The following is a 21236-nucleotide window of genomic DNA, read 5'->3' on the forward strand; positions in this document are numbered from 1 at the left end:
TAATGTCCTTTTTCTGTTCCACGATTCTATGCAGGTCCCTGTATTGCATTTAGTTGTTATTTCTCCTCAGACTCCTGTAGTCTGTAGGAGCTCCTCCGTCTTTGTTTGTCATGACCTTGACACTTGTGAACAGTACTGATCAGTTATTCTGGTGAATGTCAATTTGAGTTTGTCTGATGTTTTCCTCATAATCCAACTGAGATTTCTGGGCAAGAATACCACAAAAACAATGTTGTGTCCTTCTCAGTGGATCATATCATGGGGCCCACGATGTTGATATGTCTTGTTACTGACGACGCTGACCTTGATCACTTTGGTTAAAGTAAAGGTTTCTGCCAGATTTCTCTACTATAAAGTTACTCTCTTTCCCTTGGTAGTTAATAAATATCTTGGGGGAGACACTGAGACAATGCAAATCCTGTTTCTCCTCAAACTTTTGCCCACTGACTTTAGTATCCATCAGTGGATCTTGTCTGCAACAATTATCACGTAGTGTTTGCCTGAGAGTGATGTTCTATTTCCTCCCTCTTTCCTTCTACATTTACTATTAGAATTCTACTGGAAGAAAGAGCTATCCCTTCCCCCCATTTATTTACTTGAGTGATTTAATAAATATGGACTTATTTTATTCCATTGGTTATATCCAATACTTTGTTGCTCACTTTGTTCCAGCTTCGGTCATTAGGATTTTCTTGAGGTTGGTATCTGTATTCTTTCAAGAAGCCCCCCAACTTTTTAAAAGCACTTTCTTGCTTTCTGGTACCACAAGATGCCCCAGGCTCCTCTTATATTTACCCTGCCCCAGACCTGGCATTATCTAACTTCTTCAGAGCCCTGGTTTCTTTTATTGGAGAATGGTGTTTATAAAACAAGATCTGAATAGTAGGCATGCTTATTGCTGTCGAAGTGTCTTTGATTTGGGGCCCTCTCAGTGAAGAGAGCTAGGAAATGCACATACATATACTAACACATAAAGATTCGTCTATATTTCTGTATCTCTCTATATATATTTATTGAAATATCTACAGATACAGATATACATATTAAAAATTGTGAGTATACACTCATATCTCAGATTTCAATCCAGTGCCACCTGGCTCACTTTAGATTTCCCTTTCCTCATTTTTTTTTTTTAAAGATTTTATTTATTTATTTGACAGAGACATAGCGAGAGAGGGAACACAAGCAGGGGGAGTAGGAGAGGAAGAAGCAGGCTTTCCTGCGGAGCAGGGAGCCCGATGTGGGGCTCAATCCCAGGGTCCTGGGATCAGGACCTGAGCCGAAGGCAGACGCTTAACGACTGAGCCACCCAGGCGCCCCTCCCTTTCCTCATTTGTTAACTTCTTTCTCCAACAGTGAGAAACCTGGGGTTGCTATTTACAATATTTTTATTTATCCAATCAATTCTAATACATACATGAAGGATTTTCAGAATTGCTAACCATACGCCTGCGAGAAACACATTTATTAATCAGAATATAGCATTTAGGCACAGTTATTTTTGTCTTTAGCCTTACAGTATTCAGTCAAGATGCTGTCTTCCAAACTGCCTTCTTCAGTGTGGTCATGTTATTCATTTGAAATACAGTTAGGTTTGGGGTGCCTGGGTGGCTCAGCTGGTTAAGTGTCCAACTCTTGATTTTGGCTCAGGTCATGATCTCAGGGTTGTGAGGCTGAGCCCTGCATTGGGCTCCACACTCAGCATGGAGTCTGCTTGGGATTCTCTCTCTCCCTCTGCCCCTCCCCCTGCTCACGTGTGTGCACTCTCTCTCACTCTAAATAAATGCATAAAATCTTGAAATACAGTGAGGTTTATTTGTGAATGTTTGGATTCTACTTTGGGCTTCCCCACCCCAACATACTGGTTGGTTTTAATTATGTTTTGGATATGTGAAACATCACTATGTTTCTAAGAGTCATAGCTATACAAAAAAATACATGCAAAGGAGTGTCATTCTCTCTTCATCTTAATGGGTACCCCATTTCCATTACCCGTATCTTTCTATTCTCCATTCCCACCAACCAGCTTTAGGTAATCAGTATCTTTTCCTTCTGGTTTATCCTTCCTGCATTTCTTTTGCATAAGTAAGCAGATACATGTGTATTTTTTTAATATCCCTTTCTTTCTTACATGAAAGTTAGCATCCCATACTCCTGTGCACTTTCCTCCCCACCTAACAATAGGTCCTGAAAATACCAATGATAATTACTGATATACAAGAATTGGCACTAAGAACTTTGTCTATCAAATCAAGAGGTTTTTCATGGACACTTTTTTTTTTAAAGATTTTTATTTATTTATTTGACAGAGAGAGAGACAGCGAGAGAGGGAACACAAGCAGGGGGGAGTGGGAGAGGGAGAAGCAGGCTTCCTGCTGAGCAGGGAACCCGATGTGGGGCTCAATCCCAGGACCCTGGGATCATGACCTGAGCTGAAGGCAGATGCTTAACGACTGAGCCACCCAGGCACCCCTTCACGGACACTTCTAATTCACATATATTAGCTTACCTCCTCAAAATACTAATTGATTTGAAAATCTTACTGAAAAGGCTTCTGCTTACTGGCTTGTTATATAGTGAGAAGTAAGATTGCTGGCTTCTGCTCTATGCTTCCAAGAACTAGCTTATATACTTAAAATGTGACACATGGCACAATTACTAGGATAATAAGGTGCCATTTCTTGTACAACATTTACTATAAACTTAAAACTATTCCATCTCTAGGTGCAGACAGGTGCATTTAGATTTTGCTTAAGGAAGAAATAATCATGAAATTTAAAATATATTCCTTGAGTAAGTGTAAATAATCACTAATTTTCTACTTACAATATTTAACATTTTCCAAATCTTGAACATAAACACCAATTTTAATTTAAAGAGCCATTTCTTATACAATGTTCAATATAAATTTAAAGATATCCCATCTCTAGGCACAAAAAAGATTTACATTTTGCTTAAGATAGACACGATCATGGAATTTAAAATGAGATCACTTTTTTTTTAAAAAGATTTTTTACTTATTTATTTGACAGAGAGACAGGCAAGAGAGGTAACACAAGCAGGGGGAGAGGGAGAGGGAGAAGCAGGCTTCCGGCGGAGCAGAGAGCCCAATGCAGGGCTTGATCCCAGGACCCTGGGACAATGACCTGAGCTGAAGGCAGATCCTTAACAACTGGGCCACCCAGGCACCCCAAAATGAGATCACTTAAGTGTAGTCACTAATTTCCTACAAACAATATGTAACATTTCCCAAATATTGAACACAAACTTCTTGAGACTTTTTCTCTTGATGAGAGAGAGAGAGACTAAGAAGTGATAATGTGGGGAGATGTAATTCCTGGAGCTCTTTTCAGCACTCATCACGATCTGACATATTACATGTTTGTTTGTTGGCTTTCTCCCACTGCGAGAATGTGGGCTATGGAACAGTGGGGACTGTGTCTGTTTTGTTCACTGCCTTAACTTCAGTCTTGTATTTGATGCATTCCAAACTTCCATTCTAAATGAGTAAATTGATGATGATGATGGAAGCTCTTCAGCATTCAATGTATTTCCAAGGTGATATTTATTCTGATCTTCTTTAGAAGATACTAGAGTATCAGTATAAGAAATCTAATTTTTTATTAAAAAGAGTTGTAGAAGGAGAAAACAGAGCAGATGGTGGTGATAAAATGATCAATAAGTAGTACAAAAGCACTTCCCAGAATCAAAGACTATCTCCAGGTAGGTACCAAAACAATAAATGGAAAAAAGGCCCAAGGACAATGGTGATAAAAAAGAAGATCCTAAAAGTTTCTGGAGAGCAAAAATGGTATAAAGAATTAGGAATAAGGGATGCCTGGGAGGCTCAGTCAGTTAAGTGTCTGCCTTTGGCTCAGAAGTGGGAGCTAGTTTATCCAAAATATTTAGAAAAAAGCAGATGTCTTTTAAAGTTGCACTGAGTTAGCAATGAATATGAGGGAAATCTGAGACTGTTTCAGAAGCCCACTGCTAAGTGGAGACAGTTAAAAACGTAGCTGGGGGAAATATGCTGCTTCGAGCTCTGGGCTGGACTGGATGTCTATGAAGAAATTAGAACCTTATGATATTACAGATGACTCCCTGTTCCTCATTACTAATTAACCATGACAAGAGATTTCTCTGAATATTGGAAACAGACACGTTAAAACTCTGTTCTTCTGTTGAAAATCCTCAAAGATAAGGAGAATAAGAGACATGCAAACTCCACCTATATGGCTGTCTATAATCTCAGATTATAATATAGAAGGTTAGAAAGTAGATGTATGATTCATAAATGACTTAGCAGACAGAAGAATGTGAAACAAATGTCTGCTGGAAGGAAGGACAATAGGATGAGGCCAAATCATCTGTAAAACCTCAGAAAAGCACAGGAGTTAGAAGCACCAGGTGCTGTGGAAGATCGGGGTGAGGAAGGGAATTGAAAATACAGACATTATTTGAAGTTTATATAAAGGGCAGTTAGCTCTCCAGACAGCCACACCCACCCTGCCAAGCCAGGTGACTACCTTCCCCAACACCCACAGGAAAGAGAATTATATTCATTAGAGAAACAAAACCAGGGAAAATAGACTTAGGGATATCAGACACAGAATAGGTAAGGGTCAAGTGCAGGAGTGAAAACAAGGGACTTGAGTAAAAGTCTGCATACTGAATGGTGAAACTCCAGCTCTTCTCTTGCCAGCTCTAGATACAGACCCAGGATATATATCCTCTAGGAAAGAGATGGGTGGATTTTTTGCTAGAGATGATCAGCACAAAGAAAAAACTTTATGAACACTGACTTTTGGGTGTTTCCAACAAAGGTTGGTGGGTCATATTACTGCTGTACAGTTCAGCTCTCTATACACATAAGCTTCCAATCAGTTTTCCAGTGCCTAAGTACTAAGGAAGAGATAAGAGAAAATAATCCATCTATAAAACAAGAACAGAATGCCATGAAAAAGAAGGGAACAACTAGGGCAAAAGAAAGAGTTATTGGAAAACTATGACAGCCAATCCTTGTGAAAGGACTGGAAGGTGATGTTGTGAAAAATCTCTTAAAGTTAAATCAAAAACCAAAATAGAAAAACAAAAGTAGAATATAGGAAAGAAAACTAGAATATCAGTATAAGAAATCTAATTTTTTATTAAAAAGAGTTGTAGAAGGAGAAAACAGAGCAGATGGTGGTGATAAAATGATCAATAAGTAGTACAAAAGCACTTCCCAGAATCAAAGACTATCTCCAGGTAGGTACTAAAACAATAAATGGAAAAAAGGCCCAAGGACAATGGTGACAAAAAAGAAGATCCTAAAAGTTTCTGGAGAGCAAAAATGGTATAAAGAATTAGGAATAAGGGATGCCTGGGAGGCTCAGTCAGTTAAGTGTCTGCCTTTGGCTCAGGTCATGATCCCAGCGTCCTGGGATTGAGTCCCTCATTGGGCTCCTTGCTCAACCTGCTTTTCCCTCTGCCTGCCGCTGCCCCTGCTTGTGCTAGCTCTCTCTCTCTCTCTCTCTCTGACAAATAGATAAATAAAAATCTTCAATAAAAAAAAGAATTAGGAATAAGAATATCATTTAATAACAAAATTATTAGAAGCTCAAGACAATGGAGCAATGCCTTCAAAATTCTGAGGGGAAATAATTCTTAACCTAGAATTAAATTATGTCATAGAAATAGTAATGAATGAGAATGGAATAAAGATGTTTTTAGAAACTTAAGTTTTAAAAACTTACCTCCCGTGCACTGGCGGATGTGCTCCACCAAAATGAAAGATAAAATCAAGAAAGAAGATGATGACATGGGATCAAACACAGTAGAGAAGTAATGGGAATTTCCAGGATAACAGCTAGGTGGTAAGCCTCGAGAGCATCCTAGGTCCAGGCTGAGCTTGATGGAAGGCTCTAAGATAGATGTCTCAGGGGAAATGTAACTGATGTAGAAAACTGTACTGAGAGGCATTTTACAAAGCTATTAAGGATTATGGATTATAGCTACAGACTTGAAAAAGAATAAGCAAATTTTACTTTATTTTTTAAATTTTTTTAAGTAGGCTACACACCTAACGTGGGGCTTGAACTCACAACCCTGAGATCAAGAGTCACATGGTCACATGCTCTACCAACTGAACCAGCCAGGTGCCCCCTGTCAAGAATAAGCAAAATTTAAAATGAGGCATTTCGTGACCCCAGGAAAAACAAAATTGCTCAAGAAGGAAATGTTATCCTTGGTTCCACAATGAAACATATACGCACAGTACTAATACTGAAAATACTATAATGTGGATTCAGACAAAAATCATGATATAACAGTATGAGATGATGGAGGGAGGAAGTAAAGTGAAAGACCTAAAATTCTCATCATCCATAAGCAGCAGCAAGAAATAACATATAAAACTGATGAAAAAAATTACAGCAGTATATGAATATTATTTAGAAACAGTGGAGGTAAAGATCAGAAGAACAGCCTGAGGGGTTGAAAGTGGCTGCCTTTGGCGTGAGGAGGGGAAAAGAATTGCTGGTTTTTATTATAAGTCTTTGAGCATTATTTGATTTTTGAAATCATGCATATGTTATTTTGATAAAAATAGAAATTTAAAACCCAAACATATAGAAATATTATGGACAGTATAGTATAGAAGGAAGAGTTTTGAACTAGGAATGAAAATAAACTACTGAGTGCTTATACTGTGATTTGGATAAATCATATAACTTCTTTGAGTCTCGACTTCTTTATCTATTCATTATGGGACTCTGGTTATTTCTGAGGGCCTTTCAAACAATAAGGTTTTCATTCCATAACGACAAAATATTTTTCTAGGAGGAGCAAAGAAAGAGAAACTTTCCACCATGGTCTCATGGTATAGCTGTACACATTTCTGTCCACTTTGCCAAGGGTCCCCCTACCTTTATGTCCAAATGGAACTGGCATGCCCGCACCCTGGAAACCCTATTGTACCTGCGAGGCTAGTCTCCGCATAGCCTCCTCCTGCCGCCTGCGCATTTCTGGGGTTCCTGGGCAGCTTCCACTGGGGATGGATGAATGGGCTGAAGGTGGCTGTGTGAGTGGCAGCTCTCTGTTGGCATCCACATCTGGATTAAAAAGATGAGATGTTTGTATGAGATATTCATAAAGCCCTGAGTAAAAGGAAGATTGGTTAAATTCCATTTGTTCTATGATCCAGCAATTCTACTCCAAGAGAAATAAAAACTTAGGTCCACAGAAAAACTTGTACACAAATGTTCAAAGGAACAAGATTCATAACAGTGCAAAAGTGAAAACAATCCAAATGACCACCAACTGACGAACAGTTAAAATACAGAAAATCCATACAATGGAATATTACACTCATTCAAAGAAGCCAGTTACCGTCTACTGTACAATTCTCTCTATATGAAGTTCCCAGAGTAGAGAAATCCATATACACAAAAAGTAAATTGGTGGTTATATAGGGGTGAAGATAGGGAGTTAGGGGGAGAATGGAGATTGACCACTAATGGGCATTACTTTTAGGGGGGAGACAAAAATGTTCTGATATTAGATTATGGTGATTGCTGTACAACTCTGTAATAAACTAGAAAGCATTGAGCTGAACAATTTAAGTGGGTGAATTGTGTGGTATGTGAATTGTAACTTAATAAAAATAAAGCTGTTTTTAAAAAATTCCATTTGTTCATGTTATTTAGAAAATATCTTATCTCCTATAAGAAATTATAGACTATATATATATGGGTACAGATCACAGTATAAAAACGGGTACCAAAATCAGGAGATTGTTGACGGTCACTAGCCATTGAAAAGGAGGAGGAATAGGGGAAGGTAGTCCTCATTTAACTCCCCACCAGCAGGACTGAATTAAGACTTCTTCCATCCAGATGGGAGAGGAAATTCTCTGGTCACTGGAGCCGAGTTCAGAATAACTGTAGGAGGATAGCAGTGGGAGGCAGCAGTGGAAAAAGACTGAAAATGTGTGAACTGAGGTAAAGCTCAGTGACTGTCACTGTATCATTTTTGTTGTTCACTCCTTCTCCCACCCCATTCCCTTTGTCTGGTATTTGATTTTGTGGGCAATTACTGCCTGAATACCTTCTGTACTCCAGCTACTGTTTTCTGGAGATGACTTCCTTTTTGTCAGAGTATCTTTACTCTCTGCTTGGTACTCAGAGAACAGGAGAAACAAGTTCGTAGGTAGGTAGCAGTCAATATGTACAGCAAACCGGCAAAACAGACTTCTGAAATGAGCGGACTAGGGAGGGTAGGGGTTACTCACTTCAACAGCTGTCTGGGGGCTTGGCAGCTGTTGGCAAATGTCAAATCCAAATAATATCTACCCTGAGACTTGTAGTGATGAGAAAAGATTGTCTTGTATTAGACAGAGCTTCCCTAACTACTGTACTGAGTATACTTGTAGTTAACGTAATAATGCCTAGATTACACAACGGGTCTATTTTTACAAGATGTTTTTGTTCTTTGTGTGTCTGTGCTGGGGGGGGTGGGGGGGTGATGACGGTGGTGGTGGAGACTGACGGGGGAGTCGGGTTTGGGAAGGGGTGTGGGTGGAAAGCAGGATGACAGGCTACTGCCTGCCTTGACAGCTTTTCTGTACTGTCCCAGGGAAATGACAAGGAGGGGGCGGGCTGGGGGCTGAGTGTCTGTGGGGGAAGGACAGAGCCAGGCGAGGCAGGGCTGCAGGCTGAGAGGCTCACATCTTTCCCAGCAGTGCTGTGCAGTGTGCGGGAGGCAGGGGCAGAACAAAGAAGGCAGATGATGCAGAGATGGAAGCTGGGAGCTCCAACGATTTTCCACCTTGTTCTCGTTATTTCTACAACTGTTATCACTGGTATCACTGACGGAGGGTTAGGAAAGCCCTTGGGAATTCAAATAAACCCATCCCAGCTTGATGCAAATTAAAGTCTGTGGAAAAATTAAGCCATCTCTCCATACAGACATCATTCTTATTCATTAATGAAAGAAATTCTGCTGCTGCCAGGAAAACTCCCAGCCCCAGCTTACATAATAACAGATTAATGCCGAGAAACAGCTCGCACGCTCTATCAGTCACGTATTCTTGACCCTTCTTAAGGGCTAGTGGCTCTGGGAAGGTGACGGAGGTAGGAGGTAGTTTGGACTTGGGCAGATTACAACAAAAATTATTTTGTACAAGGCTACTGCTGGTTCTGTGTAATTCTGATAAATACATAACCACATATTCTATCTCCTTTGACACCATCTTCAAGTTTTGAAAGTTAACTTATCAGGGCAAATCTACAGTCACAACATACGGACATTTATCTCAAGAATGGCAGCGTCCTGGTATTTTTAGAGTATCTCTGGAGATAAAAGGCAATGGATGTCAGAGAATAACTTAATGAACTACCTTTAAAGAACCTCTGCTTTGGGGAGCACATGGGCTGTGTTCTATTAACTCTTGCTCTCCCAGGTACCTTTGCTTTCTCAGAAAACAGCTCTTTTTTGCCCTCGGGATTTATTCTGTCCTGCAGGACTCTACCATCCTGTTATCGCAACAGCGATATACAGAGGAGTCAGAGAGCCTATTAGCAATCTGGTTTTCTTTCTGACACACTCACAGAGTTAACCTCTTGGATTTCTCAGATAAGATGTAGTCTGGCGTGATATTTAAGCACTCAAAGGAAAATACTGGAATAGTCTGGAAAGTTAATTTCGACTACTTTTCAACTTCAAGAAGATATGTTTTTAGAATCACAGAATTTTAACACAGGAACAAATCTTAAAGATCACTTCCTCATTTTACAGATGAGAAAACAGGTCTAAAAAATTCAATTAAAATTCTCAAGTTACAAAATACGTGTAGTCACATGAGTGTTGGGGCTCAAACTCTGGGCTCTTGGCTCCCACGACACAATGTTAATTTCCCTCAGAAAAGCTTCCTGTAGGAACAGCATGACAGTGCTTGTGAGAAAGGAATTCTTCCATACCAATTTTTATCATACGCTGGGACTCTTAATTCAACCAGTTTTCTCTGTAGACACTAGTTCTTCTCCATGTGAGATATCCCTTAAGTTAACCAGAGCTGTAATCTGCCTACTTAATGACAGGAGGCTGCTAATTAATTTCATCAGGAAGCCAGAATATCTGGAGGATGCGAAGAGAGTTCCTGTTGAGTTTCTAGCATGTGCTAGACTCTGTAACTACCATGATCTCAAGCCATTTCTAGTGGTTGCTGTCTGAAAATTTGCGGTGAGCTAGATTATTGATTTGGACTAGCCGAGCAATAGATTCTGGTTTTGTTCTCTTATAAGTAATAGAAACCAGGCAGACTAGTTCTATATATATAGGTTATATAGGAAGAACATTCATACATTCTCTTTCTCCAGATGAGTTCCTCCAATAAGGAGAGGCAGGACAGCAAAGTGGGTAAGAGACTGGCCTCTGAAACAGACTGCTTAGGCTCACTTGTTTCACCACTGACTGGCTTTGAAACCTGGGAGGTCTACTTAACCTCTTTGAGCCTCAGATCACTTCTCTGTGACATGAAGATAACAGGAATTACCTTACTGAGTTGATAAGAGGATTGGGTGAATTAATATTGGTTAAGATCTTAGAGAGTGCCTGGTACTAAGGACCACGTGAGTATTTTAAAAATAAGATCCTGGTGGTGATCGTTAAGCTGTGCCCTGCGATGAAAGAAGTATGAATATATATGAGATCTCAGCATCTTTTCACAAGGAAGCAGGAGAAACCCTTCAAGGACACAATGAAGTTCGAGCCCAAGCAGTGCAGTACGGACTTCAAGAGCAAGGGAACTAAAGCTGCACACAAACTGTGCCAGCTCGAAGCGAGAGGACACGGGCCCTGGCTGAGCAACAGCCGACAGTGACGGATGCAAACGGCTCTTACAGGCGAAGCTGCGGTCATCGTCCAAAGGACAGAGTAACCAGACTGCCAGAAGGGAAGAGTCATAAATTTATTCCCAGAGAAAGGTTTTCTCAGTCACACTTAGGTGACCGCTGGATATGTGGGTTAAATGTAAACAGAGTATTACATTCTTTCTCTCAACTCTGAATTAATGGTCCTCTCGTGTAAGTCAGGTTTTTGCAGATCAGAAAATAAAAGGATGTAAGGCTTAATATGTCAGAAAAACTTTCAGAGCAACGAAGCAGGGAGTTCTTTAAAAAGGAATACGTACGTTTGGGGGAGGCGTGTGGGCTGTCTGAGGCGATCTGTCTCATCCGTGTTCCATGGCAGCTGAGGGCCACCAGTCTGGAAATGATGGCAGTTTTGCCGAACCCAATGTTTCCCACAATCACTACTCCTTGGTTCACGCTGGCATTTGAACTCTGAAGTTGAGCATCTATTTCATGGAAAACCCAATCCCGGCCAACAAACACTGACTCTGTAGTGATGCTGGGCACTTCAAAGAGCAGAGGCTTCAGGGAGATATCTGGAGGCCTATAAGGTGCAAAGTGAACTGGAAGGAACAATAAGAGAACACAGAACTTAGGCCAAACTGTCATCATTGAAAGAAATACAGAAGAAGAGCAGCATGGTTTAGGAGACTCTTAGTTACAGTACGATGGTATTCTGGGTTATTCAGCAAATAATACAATTCAATTTTGCTTCTACACAGATAAGCAATGGCAGGTGAGCTAGGGTCATTTGATACTCCAATTGGCAGAAAACAAACATAGTTAAAATGCCAATGATTTACGGAACAGTCAGAAAGACAGGGTGATATTCAAAATTATTAAACAGTGGGGATGGCCCGGCACCAGCACTCCAAATGGATGCCAAAGCAGTACGGAAGCAGGGTCCTTAAGGCTTCCTTCTACTCCTGGAGATAATCTTTTAGCTGCTGGATTGTGGGGAGATACAGGGTTAGAGTCCCTGGGGGACAGTCCAGGCTATGGCAGAGCACCCAGATGGCTTACAGCATCAGCTCTTTACCAACCAGTAAGGATATATTTCAATATTTAACAACTAATATGGCTACGTGTCTGTTTCTCTAAAAATACCAGTGAAAATAGTAATTCCTTTTAAGTTCATAATGGTATTTTTCTTTTTAATTTAGTAGGTATATTAGGATAAGCAAAGCCTCTAAAAGCTCTGATAGTTTAAAAAGTCTTCAACATGTTAAACAGTCAAGGAAGCAGAAACCAAACTTTGACCTCAGGTCTTTGCTCGTCTACTGCTTATATTCATGCCAATTAAAAAAACAAAACAAAACCAAAAACCAACAGAGTTTGGCTTATATACACCATGTCTTGGAGACAGATCCCACTGCTTTTCTCAAGATTTTTTTCTGTGCTTCTGTAGTTGTGGGATGTACTAAGATTCAAGCATGAGCTCTACTTTCAATAGTTTTCTAAAAATGCATAATAGATGTAACTTGCTTTCAAAGATCAACCTTCTAATTTTATTGATGGTAGAAAGAAGTCTTGTCTATGACCTCCCTTATCTGGGTTAAATGCCTTCCTAACTGTTCAGAGAGTAGCTCTAAGATGTATCATTTTATCTGTCTGCAACCAGGTTGTTGTTGTTGTTGTTTTTAAAGTAAGCTCTATGCCCAGTGTGGGGCTTGAACTCACGACCCAGAGATCAAGAGTCACATGCTCTATCAACTGAGCCAGACAGGTGCCCCAGGAACCAGATATTTTATTTTTGTATCTTTAACCTTAGCACAGTGCTTTGGCAGATAGCAGGTACTCAATAAATGTTTACTGAAAGAATTAATTAAAAATAAGGTATTATACTCTAACCCCATTTTATATTTTGGAGTATAAAGCCCAGGGGAAGGGGATGAGGACAGGAGAAAGGAAAATCATAAAAGGGGGAAATGAGATCTATTTATACTGCTTATATTATTCTAGAACATGATTAAACCACTTAGACATAATTAAATGGGATCTAGAGATCCCATTTACCTGAGAAAATCTACTCACAAGCAAACATACATGTACACACTCTCATTAAAAACTCTCTGAAAGGGCTCCTGGGTGGCTCAGTTGGTTAAGCGACTGCCTTCAGCTCAGGTCATGATCCCAGGGTCTTGGGATCGAGTCCCACATCGGGCTCCCTGCTCAGTGGGGAGCCTGCTTCTCCCTCTGACCCTCTCCTCTCTCATGCTGTTTCTCTCTCGCTCGCTCTCTAATAAATAAATAAAATCTTTAAAAAAAAAAAACTCTCTGAAAGCTATTAGAATGATAAAAGCATTAAAAAAGGATAACAATTCCAAAAATAGTGCAAATAATTAAAAGTATAAAGCCACACTCTAAAAAGAGAAGAAAACAGTTTCCTATATCAGTTTTAAAATGTCCCAAATTTTCACTTAAAAAAAAAAAAAAAAGGCTGTGGAGATTCGGCTATATAATTGCTTATAATTTCCTGATTCTCATCTCTTTAACAAAACTTACTCTTTTAAAATCCATAACTAAAAAAAATAAAATAATAAAATCCACAACTATAGGCTATTCTAACACTGTATGTTAACTAATTGGACTTAAAAATTTTTTTAAATCCATAACTGTAATTACAGAATTCAGTGAAAATTTGACTATTAACTTGCTAAATTTATTCTTTTTCATTCTAATGGCTTGTAGCTCATAGTCTATTTTACCTTTCTTAAACATTACTTCATTGAGCTACACTTTACAGATCATAAAATTCACCCTTTTAAAGTATCCAGTTCAGTGGTTTTCAGTACAGTTGACCCTTGCACTACATGGGGAATAGAGGAGCTGATGCCTCATGGAGTTGAAAATCCACGTGTAACATCTGACTCACCCAAAACCTTACTAATACAGCCTATCTGACTCAAAGCCTTACTGGTAGCCAACTAACACATATTTTGTATGTTATACATACTATACACTGTATTCTTACAATAAAGCTAGAGAAAAGAAAATGTTAGTAAGAAAATCATAAGAGAAAATACATGTAGAGTAGTGTCTGTAAAAAATCCACATAAAAGTCAAGCAGCCCAGTTCAAATCTGTATTGGTCAAGGGTCAACTATACATTTACAAAGTTGTGCAACCATCACTATCTAATTCCTGAACATTTTTATCATCCCCCAAAGAAAACTCTACACCCCTTAACTGTTACTTCCCAGTCCCCCTTCCTCCCAGACCCTGGCAACCAGACTTCCTGTCTTTACAGATTTGCCTATTCTGGACATACACGATAAATGTTATTGTGTGATACGTGACCTTTTGTGTCTGGCTCATTTAGTATAATGTTTCTGAGGTTCATTCATGTTGAAGCATGTATCAGTACTTCATTCTTTTTATTGTTGAGTAATATTCCATTATATGGATCTATCACATTTTGTTTATCAATTTATCTGATAAACATCTGCTTTGTTTCCACTTTTTGGCTATTATGAATTATGCTGGTATAAACATTCATGTATAAGTTTTTGTGTACATATGTTTTCAGTTATCTTGGGTATATATCTAGGAGTGGTATTGCTGAGTCATGTGGAAACTCTATGTTTAACTTTTTGAGAAACTGCCAAACTGTTCTATTTTGCTTTTTGCTATTTTTTACAGAATATATATTCACTATAGAAAATTTAGGAATAGCAGATAAACCAGATAATAATTGTACTCCCAGTAGCCAGAGAGAAACACTACTCATATATATTCTGAATTTTTTTCTGTACCATAAATACTTATTTTAAAAACCCAAAATGGGATCCTACTGTTTTATAATCTTTTTTCATTTTTCACTTACCAATTCCAGAGTTCTGAAAAGGTTGATTCTGTCAGACTTGCCAGCTTAATGGCTACTTCAATGGGGGGACTGATTCTGGGAGCTCCCTACTCCCACCATTTTCCATGTCATTTGACAGTAGGTTGCTGCTACCTACTCGGGGCTTCCTGGGCCCCTGGGAGTGCTTGGTGGGCGCCCAGACAGACACACTGAGATCTGGGTGAGCAGTGACAGGACTCCCCGGGAGGAAGGAGAAAATAGATCAGTTGGCTTGAGATGAGTCTAATTAGGCCTAGCGAGACCTAAAGTCACACAACTGGTTTCAGAACTAGAAACAAAACCTAATTCTGACTCAAAAAAACAGGTTTTTTCCATTATATTATGGTGCAGCTGCTCTACAGGATATCACTTCCAAATCTGAAAGTGACATGAACGATCCTACTGATGACCAGGATTGATTAGGCTTAGTTGATGGGCTAAGCTGTCTTCTTTCTCCTTCACCTCTCCTGTGCTTCCCTTTGGGAACTGTGTGCTTAGCCAGAAATGACCTTTCCAGAGAGAGAAGAGCTACAGAAACTCTCATATGATCTCTACACTAACTGAATTATTTCTTCAGGTCCAAGATTACTTTATATTTTCTATCAACAGGGCTTTCATGAATATGACCAATGCTAATTTATAATATGGAATTATGTATAGATTCAATTTAAATGCTTAAGTTTTTGAGAAAAATTCTCTTAACTTGTTCTCATGTTGACGTAATCTCCCATCATATTTTATTCTACTGAGAAAGCTTTGACATTTTAAAAAGTTATTTAAAAAATTTTCTAAAAATGTAATCAATTCACAAAAGCCTCAAGGGAAGAACAGACAAAATTAGCCAGTACCATATGGTAAAACAACTGTAGATGCCAAGAACAGTCTAGAAACAATTTCTGTACCTCAGAACCTAAGGCTTTTGTCAGCTCAGTATGATAGAAGAAAGCCCTACTTCCTATGTACCAACAATAAATTTAGGGCATACGAACAAGAAAGCATTCTGGCCTGCATTGTGGGATATGGAGGTAATGGATGTTCTCCGTGGAGTTCATATTCCTAAATAATGTTTGTTTGGGATATCAGCTGGCTTCCAAGAGATTTTCTAAGGCAGAAACACTGAAATAATCCATGAGAAATTACCACTGCAACTACAGCTGAGCTAAGGGAAAAAAGATGAGCTAATCCATACCATTTAGTAACAGATGTGGCTTTCTTACCCCTGGCACTCAAGAGTTGGCAGTCCCAGCACAGCAAAGACCACCCCACCCCTCTCAAAGCATTCTAATAAAGTATAGTGGGGCGCCTGGGTGGCTCAGTTAAGCATCTGACTCGGTTTCTGGAGTCTCACATCAGGCTCCGCGCTTAGCAGGGAGTCTTGCTTGAAGATTCTCTCCCTCTGCCTCCACCCTGACTCGAGGGCACGCTCACTCTCTCTCTCAAAAAATAAATCTTTTTTTTTTTAACTGTACTGATACCTATAATTTACTTCAAAATTCATAAAAAATAATGGGTGGGTAAAGAGATGGGCAGATGGATAGACAGGTTATGATAAAATAAGGTAGCAAAATGTTCATGATATAACCAAGGTGGTGGGTCTGTAAGTGTTAATTGTAAGATTCTTTCCTTTCTGGTACATCTGAAAATCTTCCTAATAAAATGTTAAAGGGAAAAAAAAAAAAACATGGAAAGGAATCACATTTCAATAGGGCACACAAATGAGACAAGCTTTGGAAAGTAGTTTTAAAAAGGATTTAATAACCACTCTAGACTCAGATCGGTGTGGGCATCTCTTCGATGCAAATGAGGCTTGTGGCAGACGAATGAGTTCCCTCTAGGAAACAGTCTCTGTGAGACCATTAATAAATGTAATTATATACCTAGGCTTATGGAGAAAAGAGACCTTTGTTTAACTAAGGCAAAGTGTAAACATTAAAAAACAACAACACTAAAGTGCATTAAGGCTAAGAGATCAGCCTGCCCAAATGCAAATATAAACATCTGCTGTAAGTGGAAAAGGGGAAGGGAAAATGGAGGCAAAGGAGCTCTAAGTGGATTTGGACCAAAGCATATTTACTTGTGGAAGACCATCATGAATCATCTTAAAAGAAGTCAGTCACAGGAATGGCAGAAGAAAGGGTGTGTGTAATACAGCCAAGGTCTGGTGCAAACAGGAGCAGAGTTGTGTTTCCTCACATTCTTCTACAATGACTGTAAAGTCTAGCCTGGAAGCACCCCTGTTCCTCAGAACAAAAGATAATTTCAGGCTCATTCTTAGGGTTCATGACATGCATGCCATTCTCAACACAGAGCAGAGAAAAAACACATGTGCTGCAGACACAACCTGATATCACATCAGCACCAAACATCAGTCAAAAAAACACCGCTTATTTTTTTCTTTCTTTTTTTTTTAAGATTTTATTTATTCATTTGACAGAGATAGACACAGCGAGAGAGGGAACACAAGCAGGGGGAGTGGGAGAGGGAGAAGCAGGCCTCCCGCAGAGCGAGGAGCCCGATGCGGGGCTCGATCCCAGGACTCTGAGATCATGACCTGAGCCAAAGGCAGACGCTTAACGACTGAGCCACCCAGGTGCCCCAACACCGCTTATTTTTTTCTTAAGAAATGTTTAACCCAGGGTAGGGGTTGAGTTGTCTACTGAGTTTCTAGAAGGTTCACTCTCCCATTTACAGGAGTCAAATCTCTTTAGGGACTGTTGTTTATTCTTGCTGCTCTGGAAAGGACTATAGTAAACAGCTATTCCTACACCAGGAAATAAATTTCTAAAGAATGTAAAGCAATTTGAAGGAGGTCTTAAAAGACAATCTAAAGATAAAAGGCTGAGAAATGTTCATTCCAGAAAACTCCTGTTTAAAAAAACAAAAAGGTTAAGGGGCGCCTGGGTGGCTCAGTCGGTTAAGTGTCTGCCTTTCGCTCTGGTCGTGATCCCAGTGTCCTGGGATCGAGCCCCGCATAATGCTCCCTGCTCGGCGGGAAGCCTGCTTCTCCCTCTCCCACTCCCCCTGCTTGTGTTCCTGCTCTCATTGCGTCTCTCTCTGTCAAATAAATAAATAAAATCTTAAAAAATAAAAGATTAAATAAAGCAGAATCACTTTTGGGGTCAATAAGGAAACACAGCAGAGTAGGAAGAACGGTGGACTCAGAGCCAAGATCCCTTAGTTTGTATCCTGTCTCTGTTACTTACTGGTTGTGTGACTTTAGGATAAGTACTTAGGCTCTGGATATCTCAGTCTTCCTCATTTTTAAAATAGGGGTAAGAATGACACTGTGAGGATTAGATGAGTTAACAGATGGGGTGGGCCTAGGACAGCGTCTGGTGGTTTACCGTGTTAGCTGCCAGCACTAGCGACATCATCAAGCCAAAAAGACATCTGGAGTAACTGTAACCCACCCCCCGCCTTATTTAAAACAAAACTTAGCAAAAAAGATACCGAGAACATACTGACTCTCTTTAAGGCACCTTCCCTTTGAGGCTTCTGACTTGTCTCCCTTCTTCCTTTCCCCACCCAATGTCTTTCGAAACAGCCCCGCTCGCTCTCTTCACTTGTGCAGCAACGGCACCCTCTAGCCCGGCCTCCTCCCATATTATTCATATCTGCTCAAATTGTTTTGGTTAAAGTCACTAAAGCCTTTCTAATTGTTAAGTACGATGATTTCTTTTTCTCGTCTTCATGCTTCTTAACCACTCTTCAGGATTTGACACTTTTAACTAACTCCCACTTTTGGAAATGCATTCCCTTCTTGGGCTTCACATGGCAACACTTCCTTCTAGCTCTTTTTGTCCTCTCCTCCTGATGTGTCTTTAATGATTCCTCCTCTTCTGCCCATCCCTAAGATACTGCCAATTCTCGGTTCTATATTTCATTTTTTTCTTCTTCATGATCCCTGGATAATCTCAAAGGAATAGACCAAAAGGTTTCACAACTAAGTGGTGATGGTTTGTATTTCTATTCCTCATTACCAAACTCCTATACAGCATCTCCAACAACTCACAGAGTTATCTATTTGGATTTCCAATAGAAACCTCAAACTTCAAGTGTTTAAAAGTAAAGTTACTGTCTCACTCACCTTAATCTATTCTTTCTCTTCCACTTATTATCTCAGTTAATGAAGTATCACCAATCTGCCTGGTCTTTCCACATAGAAACTTGACACTCATCAGGATTTCTTCTTCCTTAATATTTATATCTAATTTGTCACAAGTCCTACCAATAATTCTTGAGGGGTGGGGCGCCTGCGTTGGCTCAGTTGGCTGAGTGTCCGACTCTTGGTTTCAGCTCAGGTCATGATCTCAGAGTCGTGAGATCCAGCCCCATGTCGGACTCCATGCTCAGCAGGGAGTCTGCCTGAGATTCTCTCCCTCTCCTTCTGTCCTTCCCCCTGCTCATGCTCTCTCTCTAAAATAAATTAGTAAATCTTAAAAAAAAAAATAATTCTTGAGGAATATCTCTCAGATATAATTCCTTTTTTCTTTCCTATTCCACTGCTACTAGAGAGATATGACCTTGGGGGAGGTGCTGATCACTCTAAGTCTCAATTTTGTCATCTGTAAATGAGAGTAATAAGAGTATTTACCCCATTAGGCTAAATGAGAACATGTATGTTAAGTTCTTAGCTCAGAACCTTAATCCTCAATGAATGGCAGCCATATAGTTTAGGTTCTCAACATCTCTTGCTTTTACTATGTACTTAAATAGGCTATTATTCCTTCTGTATACAGCTACCAAATCTATCTATCTATCTATCTATCTTGATCATGTCAACCTCTACACTCTACCCTTACATGTCATCAACTTGCCCTACCACAGTCACCTAACCTATTAAGTTAACTTAATTAACTTACTAACTAGTACAGTTCTTGTCATAGGGTAGGTATATTCAATAACATTCAATAAATGAATTCATGAATGAAAGTAGTTAATATGGATTTTTCTTCCCCAACTGAAGGGAAATATAGTAGTATACACTTTGGTAGAGCAGAAGGGTTCAAGGAAGACAGTTAAGGGATGCAAATTCAGGTCTTTGAAAAATCACTGCTCTGTACTATAATAATAAAAAGAAATGAATCATTCGTTTGGCACCTTTCAAGGATACATTCCTGTTTAAAAGCAACTGTCATAAACAAGTGGGTCATTAAATAACAAGATAGAGAAGGAAAAATGTTATTTTCCAAGCTCTGTGCATATAACAGGCAAGGCCTGGATGTTGACCAATAATCAAAGACTACTATTCTTACAGGAAGCTGGGGGAAGCAAGAAAAATGGTATCTTGGAGCTAGTGTCCAGAGAGGACAGAAGAGATCCTTCTAAAGCCAATTCTTGCTTCTTTTAGAAAAGTTACTAAGAAGGCTGGATTCACACAAATCCATTTAGTAATTGAGGTCTTGCTAATGCTACATGTGAGATTTATTTTTGTGCAACAAATGATCATATTTAAATTTTCATCATTATAGGTACAATATGTAGTTTAGTTCACAGAGAACTCAATTCTAACTACCAAGCCAGTCTTTTTTTTTCCTTTGAGAGAGAGAGAGCGAGCGAGAAGGAGGGGAGGGGCAGAGGGAGAGGGAGAGAGAGAATCTTAAGCAGGTACCATGCTCAGTGCAGAACTTGACTCAGGACTTGATCTCATGACCCTGAGATCATAACCTGAGCTGAAATCAAGAGTCAGACACTTAACCAACTGAGCCACCTAGGTGCCCCTAAGCCAGCCATTTTCTAATGAGAGGTGGGTTTATGCTCCAGTCCACTTCATCTATAATTTTCTTTTTAAAAATATGACATGAATTTCTACTTCTGTCCAAGATGGAGTAAAAAGGACTATATTTATCCTCCTACCTAAAAGAATCCCCAAATAAACCTCTAGACAAAGTATATAAAACAGTGGTTTTCAAGACATTAGATATAAGCAATGAAAAATAATGATCCCTGAGAGATGGAAAACAACAGGCATATCCCATGCCCATTTACTGCCTTAAGAGAACTTCCAGGCCATAATGTAGGGAGGGAAAACCCAGTCAGATTCTAGCAGACTCCCTGAATTGAGGAGATGGAACTGAGAATCCAGGGAGACTAAGGCAGCAACTGTTCAAAGGACAGAGTTCTAAGAAGGTGAGCACTAAACAGAAATAAATCTGAAGATCTGTGGAAAGATCAGAATACTGACTGGCACATGTATGTGAGAAAGCTGCCCAACACCCGGAGATGACCTATCCAAGATGATTAGAGGGAAGAGGGCCTAAATAGTGCCTATTACCAGCAGCCAGAATAGAAAACCTCACCATTTCCAGGACATTGAGTAGGATATTCAGAAAGGTCCTGTCTCAGTAGTATCAAATAATAAGACTATAATAAATATTGTTCTGGTCCTACTCAACAACTCTTAAAGGCAAGACCCAAAATTAATTATACTGTTTCCAAATAACTTCAACATTCCTGAAAAAAGTTGAAGAATATTTGTAAGAATACAAAAATATCCAACATGCAGTG

At 39.5% G+C, this 21236-nt stretch overlaps 1 protein-coding gene across 1 annotated transcript in view; it reads right to left on the reverse strand.

The window, feature by feature from the left end:
- TANC2 (tetratricopeptide repeat, ankyrin repeat and coiled-coil containing 2) overlaps positions 1 to 21236 on the reverse strand; it is a 362442-nt gene that overhangs the window by 85708 nt on the left and 255498 nt on the right. The window contains exons 10-11 of the mRNA XM_035026328.1: positions 11168 to 11449; positions 6958 to 7091 (exon numbers count right to left, since the gene is read on the reverse strand). Coding sequence (XP_034882219.1) covers positions 6958 to 7091; positions 11168 to 11449 — 416 coding nt within the window. The remainder of the gene's footprint in view (positions 1 to 6957; positions 7092 to 11167; positions 11450 to 21236) is intronic.

The sequence above is a fragment of the Mirounga leonina genome, unplaced genomic scaffold (genome assembly GCF_011800145.1).
Source record: "Mirounga leonina isolate KUSES-001 unplaced genomic scaffold, KU_Mleo_1.0 Mir_197, whole genome shotgun sequence".
Classification (NCBI taxonomy): Eukaryota; Metazoa; Chordata; class Mammalia; order Carnivora; family Phocidae; genus Mirounga; species Mirounga leonina.